Source organism: Quercus lobata, chromosome 1 (genome assembly GCF_001633185.2).
Source record: "Quercus lobata isolate SW786 chromosome 1, ValleyOak3.0 Primary Assembly, whole genome shotgun sequence".
Taxonomy (NCBI): Eukaryota; Viridiplantae; Streptophyta; class Magnoliopsida; order Fagales; family Fagaceae; genus Quercus; species Quercus lobata.
In genome coordinates, this window is record NC_044904.1 from 25,237,510 (window position 1) to 25,259,360 (window position 21,851).

At 31.1% G+C, this 21,851-nt stretch overlaps 1 protein-coding gene across 1 annotated transcript; it reads left to right on the plus strand.

Moving 5' to 3' along the window:
• The first annotated feature begins 10,795 nt into the window (after positions 1–10,795).
• On the plus strand, positions 10,796–11,359 carry LOC115951446 (uncharacterized protein DDB_G0284459-like). Its single transcript, XM_031068656.1, has one exon. The coding sequence runs from the start codon at positions 10,796–10,798 to the stop codon at positions 11,357–11,359; it is 564 nt and encodes a 187-aa protein (XP_030924516.1).
• Positions 11,360–21,851: the final 10,492 nt, after the last annotated feature.

Below are 21,851 nucleotides of genomic sequence, written 5' to 3' on the forward strand. Positions count from 1 at the left end.
GAATGGATTTGGAGGTGTAGAAATCTAGTCTTATTTGAAGCTAAAGCCTTTAACTAATTAACTTATAAGCAGGTGTGTAAAAACCTTTGCAAAATTTCCTAGAGCACTTATCAATTAAAAGATCTTGTTCAAGTCCCCCAAGGGGAAGAGACGGTAGATGATCCAAACTACAGTAGAATCAAATTAAGTCAACTGTGATGTAGCCATCGGTTATCGGTAAAGCAAGCTCTACTAATTTATTGCAGCGGTAGCTAGATATTAGAAAGGGTGGCTTATATCCAAGAAAGTGAATACCGTACGATATTTTAATAAAAGTACAATATCAATATGTCCAAGCACATTGAAATTTGTACTAGCTAATTAGATAAATATAATGTGATTATGGTCTTACAACGTACCACCTATATGACGAAACCCTAACATCATAGATGGATGGATTTAGAAGTTGACTTTGTGGGTAGTCTAGGATTCAAAATTTGTGCTATCATTAATGTGTCATGGATATTGCCATGTGCAGTGTTAATAGTCCACGCAACTTTTTAAATTTTTGGGTCTAAGTTGTCCACGTTACTTCTATTAAGCACAAATAGAAGTCTAGCCCACAGCCAAAGACTTTCAGGCATGCTTGGTCTGCCTTGTGGCTTGCCTGAGCAATGGACAAATGAGGTCCAATTTCACAATTGGGTTCTTATTTGAGCAGACGTGGCAAAACGGGCGGGGCAAGTCGAGTCGGGTCAATTGGGTTTGCAGGTCAATTGAGTCACAGGTTAAAACCGGTCATTTTTAAACAGGTCAATCGGGTTGTGGGTCGGGTTGGGTCTCGTTGGGTTGACCCGTATTTTTCAAACAAGGATTTTTTTTTTTTTTTTCAATTACAAAAACAAATCAATGACAACCTGTTTAGAGAGAATGAATAAAATCAATTAAACAAATAAATTGCACTTAATGCCACTTGTTAATATCCTTTCAATTCTGACAGTTTTAAGTATGACAAAAATTATTTATAGTCATAAATTTATGGTGGAAAAAGTCTTCAATGTTAATAGTTCACTATCAAAATGCATATAATTACAAGTTTACATTTTCAAAAAAAGATAGATTTTAAAACAAACAAAACAAGTAATCTAGCAAAGTAGCAAGTTATCGGTCTTCTTAAGTGCACATATTCCTGTTGCATTTAAAATAATAGTAAAGTTAGATTACTTAAAAAGATAAACTAAACAAAAAAAGATTTAAAAATAAACATAACATATTAAGTAAAGAAGAATAAGTAAATATTTTTATAAGAATTACATCTCAATTTCAATCTACTCAACGTTGGTAGCAGATTCAGCACTGCAAATATTCATACTTGCAAATTGGTTTGTCACGTTTTAAATTTCAGGTTTGTGCATTGTGCCTTTGGCTTTGGACAATGGACTACAGCTAGTGTTGAATGAGAATTTTTTTTTTTTAATGGTTGTCTTGTCTCTTCTCTCATGTCATGTCCGTGATTTGTGAAGCTTTAGCTCTTATTGGTTGTGATGACTAATGAAGTTCAAATAGTCTTCAAGGCTAAAAAAAAAAAAAAAAAGAAGAAAAGAAGCTCAATCAGTCATTCTCTCATGTCATGTCTTGACAACAGTTTTACTTATTTATAACTTTATATTTATAATATTTTGACTATTAGTTTTGATACTTTGTGCTTTATGCACCTAGTATCAGGATGTAGTTAATTTTTTTTTTTTAACAGGTTGGGTCATGGATTATCCAAGTCGGGTCGGTTGACTTGAAAAAAAAAAAAAAAAATCGAGTCGAGTTAGGTATTTTTCGGGTTAGGTCAAAAAATTATAACCCGTATTACCATGTCTATATTTGAGTGTCATGTTGGAGAAATTATATTGTTCTCGTGGATTATGTTATTTATCCACTATTCTACTAAAAAAGAATTCTCACATGTTTAAAATTTTTAAGTCAGGTTATGATAAAAAAAATTTGTTAAACTGACTCAGGAATTTTAAATACGTGGGAGTCTTTTAATAGAATGATGAAAAAATGACGTAGTCCACCATAAGGACCGTATAATTTATCATCATGTTGGGGGGTTGAGGATATTTTGTGAAAGAAACTAGCAGCAGCTCCAAAGTGAACGATAGTTAGGGCAATGACAACTCCAAGAATTTGATATATCAAATTATCAACCAAAAAAAAAAAAAATACATAAAATTTTACAATTTTCTTCTACGAGTTTTCATATTTTGAAATTATTACATGATAGTTTATCATCAATATCTATAGCCACAGTGAGTAGCTATGACCATTTTATTTTATTCAGTTTGTATAACATTTTTATTTTCATACCGTTGTCATTATCTATTTGTCATTGTTTTTATAAAAATATTTCAAACTAAATACAAAACTCAACTAACTAATACTATATTAATTATTGACACACATAGTCACACTCATTCATACATAAAGTAATACACCACGTGTCTACTTAGGGTGAGTTTGGTTCAGTTTTTTGTAAAAGTGCATAATGAAAAAGTGGAGTTTTGTTAAAAGTGCATAATGAAAAAGTGGAGTTTTAAAAAGTTGAGTGTTTGGTAAAAACTGTTAAAAAGTGCATAATGAAAAAGATGAGTGTTTGGCTAGCACTTATAAAAGTGGCAGTTTGAGGGATAAATTACCAAAAATGACAATGTATATATATAAGGGAATTTATTTCATACTTTTTTTTTATTTTTTTTATTTTTTATGTGAGTTTGTTTCATACTTAAATCAATTACTTCATCATACTTAAATCAATTTTTCTCTTTCTAAAAAAAATATTTTTTTTCTCACCAATATTAGCTAATAATAACCTACCACTTAAGATTTATTAGGAAAGTATTGTGAAAATATTGTGATAAAAATTGATACTAATTTTAATTTTAACATACTATTAAAATTATTTTTTTCTCTTTCTAAAAAAATTATTTTTTTCTCACCAATATTAGTTAATAATAACCTACCTTAAGATTTATTGTAAAAATATTGGGATATAATTTTTTTTTCTCTATTTTTTTTTCTCTCCACACACACACACACGTGGGCTCTCCTTCCCTTCTTTTTTTTTTTTTTTATTTCCCCTCTTTTTTTCTTTTTTTCTCCTCCACCGACGTACCCACACTCTTTTCTTTTGTTTTTTCCTTCGTTCCTCTTTTATTCCTACCACACCAGCACTATCCAGAACATTCATTCCACAGCTCTTTCTTCTTTTTTCTTTTTTTTTTCCCTCTTAGCACTTCAGTCCAGAACAGTCGCTCTCCTTTTTTTTTTTTTTTTTTTTCCTCTTAGCACTTCAAGCCAGAATAGTCGCTCTCCTTCTCCTTCTTCTTTTCTTCTTTTTTTTTTTGTTCTCTTAGCACTTCAAAACGAACGAAGGAACCAGCTCTCCTTCTTCTTTTTCTATTTTTTTTTCTTGTTCTTGGATCATCGGGAAGATTGGATGATCGGGAAGATTGGATGGTCGGTAAATCTCTCCCTCCCCCTTTTTTTTCGTCAGTCTTTTTGATCCGCCAGAGGGTCTTGATCTGCTGTTGTTCTAATTTTCTTGTTGTTGTTGTTGATCTGCTGTTGATCCGAAAGAGTTGTTGCTCTAATTTTTTTTTTCTGTTCTTGATCTGCTGTTTCCGAAAGAGTTGTTCTAAATTTTTTTTTTCTTTTTTTTTTTGTTCTTGATCTGCTGTTTCCGAAAGAGTTGTTCTATTTTTTTTTATTTTTTTTTCTATTCTTGATCTACTGTTTCCGAAAGAGTTGATGTTCTAATTGAATGGGTATTTCCGTAATTCTACCGTAGCAACGGTAACCATCCAAAAGGCGCACTGCGCGTTTTCATTTATGGATCCTCAGAGGTCCATAAAAATTTTCGCGTTTGTTCGCGTTTTTGCTCTATGCCCAAAACGCAACTTTTATAAAAAAGTTGTGTTTTGGGCTTAACCAAACGCAAATTTAGGACTGGCTTTTTTCAAAAAGCGCTTTTTGAGCTCAAAATGTGGAACCAAACGGGCACTTAACCCATCAAATGCTTGAACAATCACTAATTTTACTTTTTTTTTCTTGAATTACTAACTTTATAGCAATATGTCCTTGTTTTGAAACTATTTAGGTCCATACCCCTGTTTTGAAACTCGATTTTGAGAAAATTGAGTTTCAATGAAAAACTCAATCGCTTTAAAATTGAGTTATGCCCGATTAAACTTAAAAAAAAAAAAAAAAAAAAAATTGCATGGAACTCGAGTTCATGGAGCTTGGGTTCCATACTTATAGCTGCATTCAGGGAGACCTATAGTGGCGTTTTAAATGGAACTCGAGCTCCATGAACTCGAGTTCCATGCGATTTTATTTATTTATTTATTTTTATTTTATTTTATTTTTTAAAGTTTGATCGGGCGTAACTCGATTTTAAAGCAATCGAGTTTTTCATTGAAACTCGATTTTTTCAAAATCGAGTTTCAAAACAGGGGCATGGACCTAAATAGTTTCAAAATAGGGACATATTGCTAATTTTTTTTTTTAAATAAGGGTAAAATGCTAGAATCCCCCACAGATGTAACAAACCATCTCTATTTCCTAATTATTAAATTATATAAAATTTAATTATATTTATATTGTATACGCACACATCACAATTCACATAGATAAAACTATAACAAAAAATAATAATAAATAATACATACAATCAATATCATACACACTCACACATATATAATATAAATTTATAATAAAGAGAGAGACACTCACATCTCACAAGCACTTAATCTTTACTCTTAGATTTAGAAATACTTGTAATCAAGGTGTGCAAAAATATTTTTAAGAATAAATTAAATTATCAAAATAAATATTTTATATATATATATATATATATATATATTTTTGAAGTTGAATAGAGTGTTGTGCCGCCCTAGAGTTGGGTTCTCATGGATGGAAAAATCATGTGACCATCAAATAATCAATGGTGCGAATCAGTTGGTAAATATCCTTATTGTGGATGTAATGGTCATATAATTTTTCTGTCTATAAAAAATAACAAAAGTTAGTTCCAATGACCAATTTAGCGAATATGAAAACCTGTGAAGTTGCAAGAAAGAAGTGACATCTTAGAAAATATTTTTGCAACTTACCCAAATTTGAGGGGATGTCTATGTATTTAATTTGGCATCATTATAAAAGTGAATCATTTAGGTCCCCTAGAGCCCGTATATGCCCAAAATGTCTTGGTTTATGCAGTTGAATCTGACGCTTCATGCCTCTCTATATCTGATTTTTCAATTGATCATTTACCCAAAAAAAGAAACAAAATATTTAATTTTTTATTATCTGGTTTTTTGTGAGATTGGCGTCAAGAAATTGTTCTATATACTGAATGTAGTATGTGTCCCTCTTTTATATATATATATATATATATATATTGTAAGGACTAAAAAAGAAAAGCCCAAGCCTACTTAGAATAGTGGCTCCTTATCCTTCAAACCAAACCTAATACAATGAATTTTTAAAAGAATGGGCTTCCGAATCAATTGCAATGCTAAGGAAGTTACAAGCTTAGGACCAATAGAACCAAAGCGGTTAGTACGAATGAAAAGAATGACAATTCAGTATAAACTCTTCCTCGAACAAGTTCGAGGATAGATTTATCATTAATAAGCAAGGGTGATATTTTTATAGAACGATCATTCTCTCTCTCTCCTTGAAGAATGTTCATCCCCTCTTTTTGGGGGGTTCATTTCCTTATATAATTCATTCTATTGCATCTCAGCCCTCCATCTGTATGTCTCAGGGGGACAATTTGGATGCTTGTCCCATCAGGATCCTTTTGGAGGTGTAGAAAGAGCTGTGAGTTGTGAAGTCACTGTTCATGTGTCTTTTCCTCATAAATGCAGCTAGTTTAATTGGTGCAGTGCATTAAATGTGGAGGTGGTAGTCACCTTCCTAGATATTTCCCCCTTCTGTTACTTGCACAACTCTGTTATCTTCCACAGAGCTTTACTTTTCGGTGTAGAGAGTTATATAATGTACTCTCGAGGTGCATTTGCTTCTCACGATCCTTGGTTAGTGGATCAACCTGCCTTCTTCTCCTCAGACCTCTTATTCACAACTTTAGCCTGTTTCTGAATGACCTTAACGTCTTCCCTCCTCAGACTTGGTCCACGTGTCAGATTTTGGTTAAGATATGAGTGGATCACACACACACACACACACACACACACACACACACACATAAGGGCAATTAAGAGGATTCTATCTTGTATAGGATAGGACGATGCTAGATTCCCTAAATAATTCGGAAAAAAATGTTTATATATCTTTTTATTAGGCGTGAATTTTGAAAATTAAACTATTGAATTACATGTTCTTATCATATCTTCCATGCTTCCAATAATTAGGCCCCCTAGAGTTCGGTTTATGCCCAAAATGTCTTGGTTCATGTAGTTGAATTTGATGCTTCATGCCTCTCTCTCTCTCTCTCTCTCTCTATATATATATATATATATATATTTTTTTTTTTTTTCAACTGATCATTTATCCAAAAAAAGATACAATTTTTTTTTTTTAATTATCTGGCTTTTTGTGAGATTGGTGGCAAGAAATTGTTCTATATACCAGATGTAGTATGTGTCCCTCTTGTATAAAAAAGACCAATTAAGAGGATTTTATCTTGTATGGGATAGGAGAAAGCTAGATGCATGCACTAAATAATTTGGGAAAAAAAATGTTTGTGTCTTTTTATTATATGTGAATTTTGAAAATTTAATCGTTGGATTGCATGTTCTTATTATATCCTCGATGCTTCCAAAATTTCAAGAAGATCAAAAATTAATTACTATGTCATCAATAAATATTTATTTACCAAAAAAAAAAATCAAATATTTAAATTTCAAGTATTTTGTGGTCTAAAATATTGTATAAAAAATAAGTTTATTGATTGAATAGTAAATAATATCTGATTTGAAAAAAATTTGGTGTGCATGTTAAAAATATAAGGAACATGCAATTTAATAGTTAGATTTTCAAAATTTATATCTAATAAAAAGATATATAAGAAATTTAAAAGGCTTTTCTACCAACTATCCTAAACGAGAAAGAAACCTTGTTTAAATAATTTCATAAAACCCAATTACCCGGACAACTGAGAATCTCCTCATTTCCTGATGTTAGAAAATGGGTTTTCTGTTTTGCAATTTTGGTAGCTTGAGTTTTGTGCTTGGGAATTGGGAGGAGAAACTTAAATTTTTTATTTTTTATTTTTTTTATTTTATATATATTTCTACTTAGGATATGACATAGTGAACTATATCAAATTATAAATGTTGCGATAACTCTGATGTTATTAAATATTATTGTCAATTCAGATTTGATTGAGATATCATTTACAAAGGTGTGAGTGTGACTTAGTAGATTATAATAACAATATGAAACTTTTTCATCCTGGGAAAATTATTGTAAGAATAATAACACTAAGCATTGGTTCTTATCTAATAATAATAAAAAAAAAAAAAAAAAAACACTAAGTGAGCATTTGGGAAGTGCATTTTGTGGTTCCCACGTCTAGCGTTTGCGGTTTTTTTTTTTTAGCGTCTCTTGCACTATTTATAAGACATGAACAATGATTTTAGGCATGTGAACGGTGCAATGTGCGTCAACAGTAACTTTTTAATTATTATTTTTATTGTTTTCAGGCAAAATAAGTTGTTTTTTTCGATGGAACTGTTGACTTGGTTGTTATGGCCTTTCTCACACCTCTCTATATGCAGCAAGTGAATGAAACTATAAAAAGAATATTCTGCTTTGGCATAAAAAACAAGAGGAAAAATAAAATGGATACGATAAAAAAGCTCATGTAGTACTGATGAGGCAAGCCATAATGTGGTAGTAAAACATGCATACAAAAAAATGATCAGATCACAGATCACGCGTGCTTCAGCCTTCATGGGAGCTGCATGCGTTGGGCCGCCTCTTAAGTCTTAATGCATCTCCAATAATTCATTATTTTATTATACAAAGTCATTAATTGATGATGTTTGAAACATTTTTTTACCAATTAAACCAAAAAACAAATAGTTACCCACAAAAAAGGAAAAGGAAAAGAATTCAAGGCTTTAGTTGAAAACTGTTCATCTTGGATAGTCATTTTTTTTTATTTTTAAGGTATTTACCCCAAGAGTCGGTTTGGTTGTTGTCACTTGTCGATACTGGTCGTTAGGGTATTAAGTTAGTACTTATTAAGTATTTGTTTTGGAATGGTTTATATAGCTTTTTACTAATTTTTTTAAAAATAAAAGTATGCTAAAATATACATGTATTTAAAAAAATTTGAAAAAAAGTTAGAAAAAACAGTAAGAAGTACTCTTTGCCAAACTCACCCTAAGAGTGTGTTTGTGAATTTTTTTTTTTTACTTTTTTGTCTCAAATTTTTACAAATAGTCTAATTTTTTTTGCTCATTTTAAGAATAAATTAACTTTTAACTTTTTGTTATATATTTAACATAAAAATTATATATATATTTTTATAAATACTATACTAATACGCTAGCTATCACAAATAAAATGTTCCCAAACACACTCTAACTATCAGTTCTACTATATATATAGATGTAAAATATCCTTTTCATAGCTACATATGTAGACATGCGTGCAACAAATTTTAGTAATTAGATCAATTTTGCTGAACATAATGAGCAAACGAATGTAATAAGATTTTATCTTGAAACTGCTTACCTTTTTCTTAAAAAAAGAAAAAGTAAAGATTTTCTCTTGAAACTACGGGTATGTCATCACTATCTTCTGAAATCTAAAGGAGTAGTTTTAGCGCCACAACTTGTGGTACAAGTTGTGGCACCGGACATTTTTAATCTAAAGAGAGGAGGAGCCACAACTTGTACAAACATGACGTGACAGATTTGTGATGCTCCAAATACGTAATACAAGCAACCACGTTGGTGATTCATCCAAAAAAGAAAAGCAACCCACGTTCGTGCTTGGGTGGCCATGCCTCCCCCCAAAAATGAAAAATTATTATAACATATATATGTAAGTATTTTACAATTTGGGCTTCAAAATTTTGACTTGTCCATTACTCAAATATTTAAACTAGTCTAATGAACCTCTAAAAAGATGATTTAGAAAGATAATAAATTCTTTTATATATATATATATGTGTGTGTGTGTGTGTGAGACGTGGGTTTATATTATATTCGGTGCAACTCTAAACTATATATATGTTATACTACTCAATCTTTTTTTATTAGATGCAAATTTTAACAAATTTATCATGAATTAGGTTTTCTTCTTATGTACTACATGCTTGAAAATTTTTAAGATGATTTGCAATCAATAATTATGTCATTAATCAAATATTTAATTTTAAGTTTTTATAGTTTTAATTGTGCATAAAAGATAATTTTCTAGTTCAAATAGTAAGTAGTATATGATTAACATGGAATTTGATATGTATGTTAAGAACTTATAAAACATGTATTTCAATCATAGGAATTTTCAAAATTTTAATTTAATAAAAAGTTTTTTAAGTGGTGTAATATTACTTTTACACTAGGAAGGCGTTTGGATAGCGTTTCCTCCCCTAGCGTCTAGTTTTTTTTTTTTTTTTTTTTGGCGTTGAGAAGAGCATTTCAGCAAGAAAGCAGTCTGTCAATGGGTCCCGTGCACTGTTCACGGGACCCACAAACCTCTTTATTTAGCAACTTTTTCATTAAAAATAGGTCTCATGACACTATCCATACATTTAAAAAATTGTAGTGGTGGTGGAGTCAAAAAAATCTATTGGGGTCAAATATTTAACAGAGTTTTTTATTTTCTTCCTAATTATCTCATTAGCTAGCATTGCATATGATATGGCAAAGTTAAAACCAATCCTCCTGAAAATCAGAAAGTCAGTAGAGACTAGGATGCAAAAATGCTTAGGGAGGACAGTGTATGAGTAGCACACTTTGATTTAAGGGAAAAATTAACGTGCATCCTAAAGATGAATACCGGTTTAAAAAAATTTTAAATTTTTTTTTTTATAAAAAAAGAAAAAAATAATTGACTTTTTTGATAATTTTTTATATTTCTCGTGAGAGTGATATCAATTTAAAAAAAAAAAAAAAAATCTATTACCAAATGCATACAAGCACCTGGTAACATGACTTTTTTTCTATTCTTTTTATCACCAGTAATAAATTGCATTTTGTCAACGACCGACTGGGCATTTACTCTTCAACATGTTTTAAATACTAATCAAACTGGCCGGGTTATTAAAAAAAAAAAAAAAAAAACTAAGCAAACTGATTTAGTGCACGTACCCTTGAGCTGGGAATTTATTAATTCTTCTTGCGTGGCCTAGAGTGCAACCCATTTATTTAATATGAAATTATTTTCTACCAAAAAAATAATAATAATAATAATAAATAACCAAAAACAAAAGCCAATCTGACTTCGAGCACTGATTTAATTTTATAAAAGTAGTCTTTTTTTTTTTATAGTCTATAGTTGAAACTCAGTTTATAGGCCAAATATAGGATAATGATCCCTCTATAATCTATATATATAGATGCTTGAAAAATCTTACTACATAAAACTTTATTTAAATGCACCTCCCACTCCCCCATTACATGATAGAGATTGATGATGCCTTGGATCGATCTCAATTTCTCAACTTAACACGCACCAAAGTTTCCATCATACCTATTAGAACCCTTTATATTTGCTAGTCCCTCTACCTATAGCTAAAACCTTTTCATCTTCCATCTCATTCTCAAGTTCCATTCGAGCAAAAATGGCTACAACTTGCTTGGATTTACCCCAAAACTCCTCCAATCACCTAGAGGATTATCATGGAAGAATATCTGCTTCAATTCCATTCACATGGGAATCTCAACCAGGTACTCCTAAGCACAACTTTCATAAAATTGAAGCTGATAATGATAATCTCCCTCCTCTCACACCTCCACCTTCCTATAGTTATTCCGAAACCACAAGAAAACACGCCAGAAAGTACTCGAAGGCCAGTCTTATATACGCCATCTTTCCCAAGCACAATAAAAAGGAAACACGTCCGCCAACATCACCATCATCATCATCATCATCTTCTTCTTCTTCTTCATTCTATACATCTTCACTACCATTACCACAATCATATTCAGTGTCATCTTCTACAGTGTTGAACTCTCGTCGACATTGCTCAAGATCATCATTTGGTTCAAGCACGGATGAGGAAGAGCACGAATATAAATTGCCGGCTCCATCTTTGTGTGCATGCATAAGTATCAATCGTAAAGCGAGTAGAAGGTTTAGAGGTTTGTATGCATCCATTATCAAGGTATTGGTTAAGAGGTTATGAGTAAACAATTGGAGTTTCTGCATCGATCTGTGGCAGCTCTTGTTTGTTCTTATATATTTAGTTGTAACATGCACTGATAAACGATTTATATACGAGTACCTTGTCGAAGTACTGATCCTTGGATGGATCAAACTCATCATGTTATATTATGATTATCTAAGTTCGCTTATTTTCTTTTTTTGCAAGAAATTAAAGCAAGCAACTATTATGCCAAGTCTTGTACCATTTGATTAGCGAAATTAAACAAACTAGAAAAGTTTCTTATTGCAAAGGATGCGTTGACCCTTCCGACGTAATAAAAATTGTAAAAATAATTCCAATAATTCCAAGACGGTTATTTTTTCTATTATTTGTGTTTCTTATCTTTCTATTCTTTTGTATTTTGTATATATATATTTTTTTTGTATTTTTTTTTAGGGAAATGCTAACAAGTGTTCTTAAGGCATTGGTTAAGAATCCAGTTAAAGAAAGTTTTTATGGGGAAAAAAAAAAAAAAACAGTTAATGTTTTGACAGTTTTTTTCATTTCCTAAAAAAGTGATGTCAAAATTTTCCTAAAATAGATTGTAGGGCGCTTGTTAGCATGATTTTTTTTAAAAAATAAATTAAAAAATACTCATAATTATAGCCATACAATAAGTTTGCATCAAACCAATCTCTTAGAAGTTTGAACAAGTTAAAGTTTTTTCCCCTTGACATTGAAACAGGACTTATAGAAGCGTTGAAATTAGTGGATACTGCGCTTTCAAAACAGTGAGAAGTTAGAACCAATTAGAAGTAGTAACAGGAAAATTCTTACACCTAAATCTATGGACAAAACTTAGGTACAGGCATACTTAATTAGATATTATTTCTTAAGTTTCTCTCTTAAAATTCGGTTGTGACTTTTTTATCATAAGATAAAAGTATATTTTTAATTAAATAAAATTACGTGACTGAATTTTAAAAGAAAAATCTAAAGCAAAATATCTAAGTTATGTACCTAATTTTTGCTCTAAATCTATTTGTGCGGTTGTGACTTCTCAGGCTTGTGAAGAGTAAAGGAAAGGAATAAAGTATACTCGAAGATGCTTACGCCATTAATAACTCTTTCTTTTAATACACTTTTAATTTGTTAAGCATTAACTATAAGTTAATTATGACCACAAATAATTTAGAAAAGCCACCCACGTGACCACATGTGATCTGAAGTGAACGGGATTGAATTATTGGGCAGTGTTCTGTTGCTGCTATTGCTGCAACTAGCTACCACAGTTACACTATATACGTTCACAAATCAAATTCCATTGAAGCCTTTTCATTGAATAGCAATAAGAAAATTGGATCCCAACCAAAACCTATTCTTACAAAATAAACTAAGGAATGAGATCGTACCTAAATTACAATCGATCAGTCTCACCTGTAAAAGTACGCCCTAACCCAACTGATCCATGGGATATTTTAGTTTTATGAAAATTGTCGGCAGATCCTAATTGGAGGGATGTCAATTTTCTCTCTCTCTATATTTCATTATTATTATTTTTCGACCTTGTATGGAAATTTTGACCTGGGCATTATTATTTTAAAAGTTTTGACCCGGTTTTATGTTCCCTCGTGCTGCATTGCACTTGTTTTGGATCCCTGAAATTTGCATTTTATATTGGAATTTGAGTTCAGGTTGACTTATATGTTTATAGGTAAGTGCCAGGAATGGATTATTGGGCACTAATCCATAGTTTAATATAATACATAGTAGTATTACCTATTACTAAGTTTAGTTTGACTTCTCTTTCTCTTAAGATCATCTTAACAATGATGAAATCACTAAGGGGCCATCAATTTAAAAAATATATATAGAGAGAGAGTGTAAAAGCTAATTTATCTTAATTGGCCCCTAAAATGTAAGAAGAGAGATGGAAAAGTGAGAGAACGAAAAATGGGAAAGGTATAGAAAACTGAGAGGGTAAAAGAGATTTTAGTTTTCTCTCATGAACTCATGGTATTTGGTTTGGGAGTCAAAAAGTAGAGGGATGAAAAATTATTTTGTTTGATTGAGAAGAAAAATGAGATGATGAAAAATGTAATTTGTATAAATTTACTCACTTACCTTTATTAGATTAAAAAAAAAGTAACATATTATATATATTTTTAAAAATTCAATATGGATAGGTACTTCATTTTTTACAACAATTCAAAACAAATGAGGAATGCTTCAAAAAAAAAAAAAGTGACGAGGAAAAAAAATGGATTAAAAAAAAGCCAAAAAAACAGATAATAAAAAAAAATGATTTGAACAAAAGGATGAAAAAAAAAAAAAAAAAAAAAAAAGAACCAAGGAGAAGAGAGGAAGAGAAAGACAAAATGAAAGAAGATGACAAAAATCAAGAAAAGAACGTTGGAGGGGGGTTATATTTGTCCACAAGATAAGAAAAATTTTGTTCCTAGTTTTTCTCCAAATGGGAGAGATTGGTTTTTGGTGGGTATAGGGAGAAAATATCTAAGTTCCACCAAAATACCTCCAATTTTCAACCACAATTAAACAACCCAAAAAACTTTTTTCACTCCTATGTTCTATCTTCCTTATTTTCACTTCAACCAAATGGATTGAAAAAAATGCATGTGACCAACTTTTACTAATTTGTTGAAGATCCATATATAACTTATTTTAAAACTTTTGGTATTAAAACTTTGTTGTTGCTTGTGGAAATGACGCTAAACAGTGATGTTTAATCTTATAGCTACATACAAAGTTTCTAGGAGGGTTTTGATGGGACAAGTATTCAAAGAATCATCTACATAATCAACAAGTGGAAGGCTGGGATCGAAAAGAGTAAGACTATATGAGGGAATGGACTCCATGAAAAAGGGGGCATGTAATCTCTGAGAAAAAAAAAGAACACTTTGTACTTAGAAAAAGCTTGAGTCAATATAAGAACAACTCATCCTCAGACTTGACCGAGGAGTGCCATTCTCACATTGTGGTGTTTTTCTAATTGGTTTAACCCTTTTTAATTAAGACCCATATCTGATTTGCTGAAACGTATTCTCTTGTAAGATCCACTCTCTAACAAATACATTGTGTTGGGCTAATTGGGCCTTCTTCAATTGTTCAAGTTAGAGGTCCAAAAATCCAGTCCGTACACACACTGTTGTTGTTATAGTATTTGAAATTCATGGTCCCCAAATTATATTAAATTAAAATAAGACTAAAATGAGTTGATTGGCTCATGACTAAATCAAAAAGTCAGATAAATCTACATTTTTCCTTAGGCTATGCTTAGGAAAATAAGATGAGATAGATCATTTTTTTTTCCTTTTATACTTTACTTTTGATCAAAGATTGATAAAAATTGTAATATTTTGTTAATTTTAGCATGTTCTTATTAAGTTTGTTGGGACTTTTTTGTTATACATCCATTAATTATAAAATACTTCATTTACATGCCAAACATATTTATAATATGTTTTATACTACTATATAAGATATTATGTAGTAAGTAAAGAAATCTTAATCATCACTTTTTAATTTAGCCCCCTCAACTATAATTTTTTGGCTCCGCCACCGTTCATCTATTTATATAAAAAAAAAAGAAAAAAGAAAAGGAAAAAGAAACATATTGCTATTTTAATATAATGGTGTTAAGCAATTATCACAAAACCAACCCCATAGATTCTAATCCATTATTTATTTTATAAAATTAAAAAAAAAATTGAATTACAAATTATTAAGTCTAAGTTTGTTTGTTTGTTTGTTTTTTCAATTTCTTTCCTAAATTTTCTTTTCTTTCTCAATTTAGTGCATCGTTTTTTTTTTTATTGATTAAGTGTCATCATAGATTTTTTAGTCTCATTAGGTTTTTTTTTTTCTTCTAAATCTCATTAGTTGATTATACTATTAATATCTTTTAAAAATTTACAGAGTATTTAATTATAACATATATATATTTTTTTATTAAAAAAACCAATTCTTATCAAACACTTTACCCCTTTCATTGTCACTCCCATCACATGCATGGATCGACTTGGGTTAGGATGAATAGAGCAGATGTTGCGTTCTTGGGTAGAGCTGATGCTAGAGGGTTTCATGATGACTTCATATGCGAAGTTGATGGTAGAGCTTATCTCCATTGTTATGTTGTTGTTGTTGAGGGTTTAGTTTTGGATTGCATTTTTCCTTTTGTTTTCATTAGTAGTCCACATTTTATTTATTAAAAAAAAAAATCAGGTATGTTGTTGGGAATGGTGTTCACGGGATAACTCGCAGGCTGTAACTAGTTTTTTATTTTTATTTTTATTTTTTTAATTACTAATAATTTGTTATATTTTTAAACAATTATTTCATGGAAGAAATAATTTCTCAACTCTTTAGAAACGAAAAGAAAAAAAAAAATTCAATATTATGCTGTGTTAAACCCTTTGAAAAATTAAACCGAAGCACCATATTGAACATTTATAATTTTTCAGCACAAAAAAAAAAAAAAAAGTAAGTAAAACAGGTATACATGGACGGAAAAGATTCACATGGGCTGCACACGGGCTGGCATGAAATGTTATTCACCTATTCTGGGCTTGGGCTGCCAAGTGTACAATACCTTCTTAACAGATTGGTGGAGAGAAAGAGGATCTGTTAAAAAAACACTTGGGTTATACAAAGGGCATGTCCATTATGAGACATTTGAGCTTATTAGACTTGTCTTTCCAAAAAAATGTGTTGTTCTTTACTGGCTGAATAGATACAAAATCCTCAGGTTTTTTTTTTTTTTTTTTTAATATACATTTTTTATTTTAAACTTAATAAGAATATTATGAGTCTATACAAAGGGTCATGTTCTCTGTTATCATAGAACAAAGTGTAATACAAAATTCAAATTAGTTGAATTGATAAATTTTTGTTGTTGTTGAATAAGTGACTTATATTTGAATCTTACCTTCACATGCAGGTTGGCCCTAGGTCCAGGTCATATAAAATATTGTCTAGAGCCCCCTACTAGAGAGAGGCCCCCAAATTTGGGGGCAAAACTTAGATATTTTTAAAAGAATTAGAGATGTTAAAAAAAAAAAAAAACTTTTGCATTCTTTCTTCACTCTTAAAAAAGCCCAAAGAATTAAGTAATGCTACAAATAAGACAAATTTAAACACATAAGTTTTACAAATAAGAAATGATGTATCTACAATATTGTTATTACACTTTTACAACAAATTCTAAGTTGCAGGATTTTACCTAGCTGTTACTGAATTACTGTGGGTAAAAATAATAATTTCAGTAGTAAGTTCAAATTATAATTAGTAACAACTTACAATCTCGAATTTGTTGAAAATTTTGTAAAAATGTTGTGGATGTAGAGCACTTCTCTTTACAAATAGATGTATCACTAATCACAAAGTAATTCAAATAAAAAAATGCTAGAGATATTATAAATTTTACTACACAACATATACAAATTGATGTGACAATGAATATGATTGATGAACTTCAACCATCTATTAAATGCATTTTTGAATTATTTTTTATGATTGGTTATACATCTTTGTAAGTTTCAAGTTGTAAAATTTATAATATCCATAGTATCTTTCAATCAAATACTTTTTGAATTACTTTTTTTTTTTTTTTAAGAAAATTTTATTTATGAGATTGTTTATATTAGGACATGATGGAAATTGAACAATATGGTGTATAATAAAGTTTCCCTAAATGCCTGCAGTACTGCTATTTTTTTTTTTTTTTTAATGGGATTACTCTTATTGTTTAATATTAGGATAAGTTTGGAATCAACTTTTAATTTTATGTACAGTTTTTTAAAGCCTCACTTTTTTTCATTTCTTTCAAAGTATAAGTATACTTTATCATACTTTCAACAAAAAGTTAGATTAGTTATTCTTAAACGAACAAATACATCTTCTTTTTTTGAAGGAAAAAAAAAAAAAACAAAAAAAAAAATTGCTTCAACCACAAGTTACACCCCCAATGAGTCATGAACCTTGGCCATTTCGTCATGACTCAGAACAACCACCCACAGAGCCTATCACAAGAAACCCCTCTATTGTTGGTACTTGTCAAAAAACCCTTTGGCAATGATTTATTTCCAAGTTTGGGTCCTTCTCATTATTTCACAGTTGATTTCTTACCTCCCACAAGAATCTTTGACTCTGGAGTATTATCTAATTTTGGACATTTTTTTTGTGTTGTTTTGTTTTGTTTTGTTTTTTTTTTTTTTTGTTTTTTTTTTTTTTTTTTTTTTGTAATTTCGTCAAAAACAATCCCATCCTTCTTGATGATGCCAAAAATCGTCAGTGAGTCGCATGGTCCTCATGTGCTCTAGATAGAACTTGCGAAATATAAACAAAGAAGACATCGCAGAGGGTACCGGTGTGGTACCGGTCAAATACCCTTTGAAGGTTAAGTTAGAAAACTTTCATAACTCTAGAGTGCCAGAGCTGGAGTAAATTATGCGTACCTTGATTTGTGAGGGCTTTGGGGTTTTTATAGTAGCGTGGAGTTGACATCTATTTCTTGGCAGAGAGGGTTTTTGTAGGGAAGATCCTCATTAATATGCGTATTTTGCAGGATCCTTTCCTTGTAAGAATCCTCTCGATTAGGGTTAACCGTGGGGCACAAGATGTTTCCTTATATATACATTCGTGGAGGCCAAGCAAGGCCACACTGGACCCGTCAAAGGCCTCTTTCTCCCCGTTAGCTTCTTTGTCCTCTCACACAAACATCGTCGGGCATTGAGATGGAGTGGTTAGCTTATGATATCGTTATTTTCGTTTCTCTGAATGCACCACAAAAGCTGACGGGTTCATTGGGACCGTCAGCTTCCTTATACGTGGATGAGTTTATCCTTCTTCCAAAATTACCCTTATCAGCTGCCCCCTACTCCATGGCTTTGTCGGCTTTAGCTGACAGGATATGGAGTTTGATTTGTATCTTTTCTATTATTTTTATTCATTCAGAAAAAGGGGTGTTCATTAATGGTTCCTCGAGCAGCTATCATTAAATGTTGGGCCACGTGACACAAAATGGTTTTCCTCATTTTTGGACAAAAGTGTCGCTTCGTTGCTCATGTATTTTTGTCCTATAAATATTTCATCTCCTCCTCTCATTTTCCTTATTTCATCTTTGCAAACCTAGAGAGAGCTATCATTTCGTCATCTTTGCTGTTGTCTACTTGCTGATCCCATCACCTTTACAGACTCGTCAATTAACCTTTTAAGTCCTCTTCTCTTTTTCATTATTTTTTTTTCTTTTGGGTAAATTGCAAAGTATACCCCTAACGTTTGGGGGTGATTGGATTTCACACCCCAACGTTTGGTTCCGTTAGCAAATCACCCCCTCGGTTAGTTTTTGCTGTTAACTGCCATGTCATCTTGCTGATGTGTTTTTTTTTTTTTTTTTTTTTTTTTTTTTTTTTTTTTTTTTTTGCCAAATAAGCCCCAAAATGACACAGTTTCAACTAATAATAAAAGCTTACCTGTCACAGTAAAAACGGTGGCGTTTCCACAATGCTAAAACACAAAAAATCTAATCATAAACTACACCGTTTCATCCTATTTCTAAAATCCCAAACCAAAACTGAATACCCACGAAGGAAGCAGACGTAAGTTCATTGAAGGCTTCAAGTTAGCTCTAAGGCGGCAGCAGCGGTGGCGATGGGTACGGCCAAAAATTCTCTATGGCTCTCTTTCTCCCTCTCTTTTTGGATTTTTCTTGCCATTGCTGGATTGGAATTTTGGGGTTTTTATTGGGTTTGTTGGGGCTTTTGTTGTTTGGGTTTGTTGAGGTTTTTGTTCAATTTTTTTTTTTTTTTTTTTTTTTTTTTTTTTTTTTTTTTTTTTTTTTTTTTTCGTTTGGGATTTTGTTGTTGGATGCACAAAATGTTTGGAGTTTTCGTTAAATTTTTTGGGTGATGGATTTGTTGCTAGAATTCTCTATGTGTGTGTGATTTAAACTCATTTACTTTGCTATTGGAACTTTGAGTGTGTTTATGGTGGAGTTTGTTTCTCTTTATTTTAATTTTTTTTTGGGTTTTTGTAGCACTTTGATACTGTTGATAGGGACGAATTTTTTAAAGGATTTTCGTAGCAGTTTGTTGTCAATGGTTTATGATATATTTGGTTGTGTTTTGTCTGGAATTGGTTACTTTATTGATATTTAATTTTGGTGGGTTAGCCTGTGATGATGAGCTGTGTGTATTGAATGGTGTAAAATAATGCACATTTTTACTAAGTAGTCCATCTGAGTGGCCCATATGTTCTGCTTTATAGCTCTTGTCTGCATATAGTATTATATTTATTTTAATAATGGCTTATGTCCATTCAAAGAATATGGTGATGTTAGTAATGTGTTAATTAAATGTTATATTATAATAATGCCTCTTGTATACATGTATGTCAATTATATTTTATTAATTAAATGTAATATTTTAGTAATGCATTTATATGTGTGTGCAGGGCTTTGAATATGGATTAACCATTTGATATGTCTATACATCATAGAGGGGTATTCATTACACATAGTGATACACATGTTGAATATGCTAGAGGGATTGAATCAAGGGTCTCAGATGTTGATCCTGACACTTTTGCTGTTTTTGATATGCCTAAATATGCCAAAGATCTTGGTATTACGAATGGAGCTGAATATTTTTACCGAATTCCTCATATGGAACTTCATAATGGCCTATTTCCATTGAAAAAAGATAATGATGTTAGGGTTGTAAGTGATTGGTTAGAATTTGCACCTGAAAGGTTAATACACATATATGTGAAACATGTTGAACAAGCTGTTAAGGAAAAAGTTGATGAGGATCAAGTTAATGAAGGTGATGTGATTAGGGGTGTGATGAAAACCCACCGACTCGCCAAACCCGACCCAACCCAACCCGACCTTCTAGGTTGGGTCGGTTTTTAAGGTTTGGTGGGTTGGTTTGGGTTACAAAAAAAAAAAATTATGGCGGGTCGGGTTGGGTTTGGGTCATAAAATTACAAACCCGCCAAACCTGACCCGACCCACCCATATTTAATATATATTTAAAATATATTTTATATTTAATATTTTTTTAAATCAATTGTAGGCACTTATATATAAATATATATATATATATATATATATTTAATAATTAAAAAAAAACAACTGTAGAGCAGCATTTCCTCAGTTCCTCCTACTAATACTAATTTAATATATATATATATATAATATTATATAATTAATAAATTTTTTTAAGTAGCCAGTTCTTCCTATCCTATATAAAAGTCAATTAGTTCACACAAATCCTAATAAATTACTATTGTTGTTTAGTCATTAGTGTTGTTTGTCTTTAAGAAGTTACATTGATACTAATCTTTAGGTTTTTTTAATATATTAATATATATTTTTTCTACTCAATTTAATAATAATAATAATAATAATAATAATTTGTCAAACCCATGGGTTCAACCCGACACCCAACCCGACCCATGCACACCCCTAGTGATGATGAGAATGAGTGTCATAAAGAAGTTGATGAAAGAGTTGGAGTAGATGACAATTTTTTTTGATGAGGACTACGTTGATTTGGTAGGTGACAGTGAATTTGATAGATATGAAAGACCATCCTCTCCCATTGACCCATCCACTTACATTGCTCCATCCAATCACATTGTCCAAACCACTGCCTATGACCAATCGAATGTAAACCCTTATGAGCAGAACACATCTAATTGGGTACTGTAAAAATGCACTCCCCCCTAGATCGAGGGTTTTACATGGAGTCGCCACTTATTTAATTTAAAAGGAAAAACAAGAAAACCTTTAATGAAAAATACTTCTGTTGTATTAATGTATATGACAATTTACATCGAATTTTGTAACAAAAATTTACAATGCTTTTTGTCCTAGATACAATCTAAGAAAAGTAAATTACATTGCTTTATTTCCTAGTTACATTCTAAAAGTAAAATTGTATATACAAGAGCATTTTCTAGAACCCTTGATCTTGGTTCGGAGGCTAATTTATGAGATGGGAAGGGATTAAGCACCCATCTCGCCCGGTAAAACCGGTCTCCTAGGTTAAGGTGGTCAATGTCATGTCATGTCAAACAAATACAAAGAATATGTCATATAAACATGTGATTTGCAGGAATTGTAAATAAATATGTGTTAGGGGAATTTGACATAAAGAGAAAAAAAAAAAAATAAATAAATAAAACTTGTTAGATAACAATTTTTAAAAAATGAAGGTAATGGCATGTTCATCCAAGAGATCAATATAAATAAAGAATTCCTAGCCTAGACATGTTCATCTAAGCATGTGAAGGAAAAACAAAATTGTCATGTTATTTGTCATCAACATAATTGCAAAGAGAAACAAATAAAAATAAAACCTTTAAGCATATTTGATCATCCAAGCAATTATGAAGAGAAGTAAAGGAAAAACCCTAGACATGTTTATCTAGACAAAATCAAAATACTTTGGCATGTTTGTTCAAGCATTTAAAAAATTAAAACAACTACCTAGACATGTTCATCTAAGTA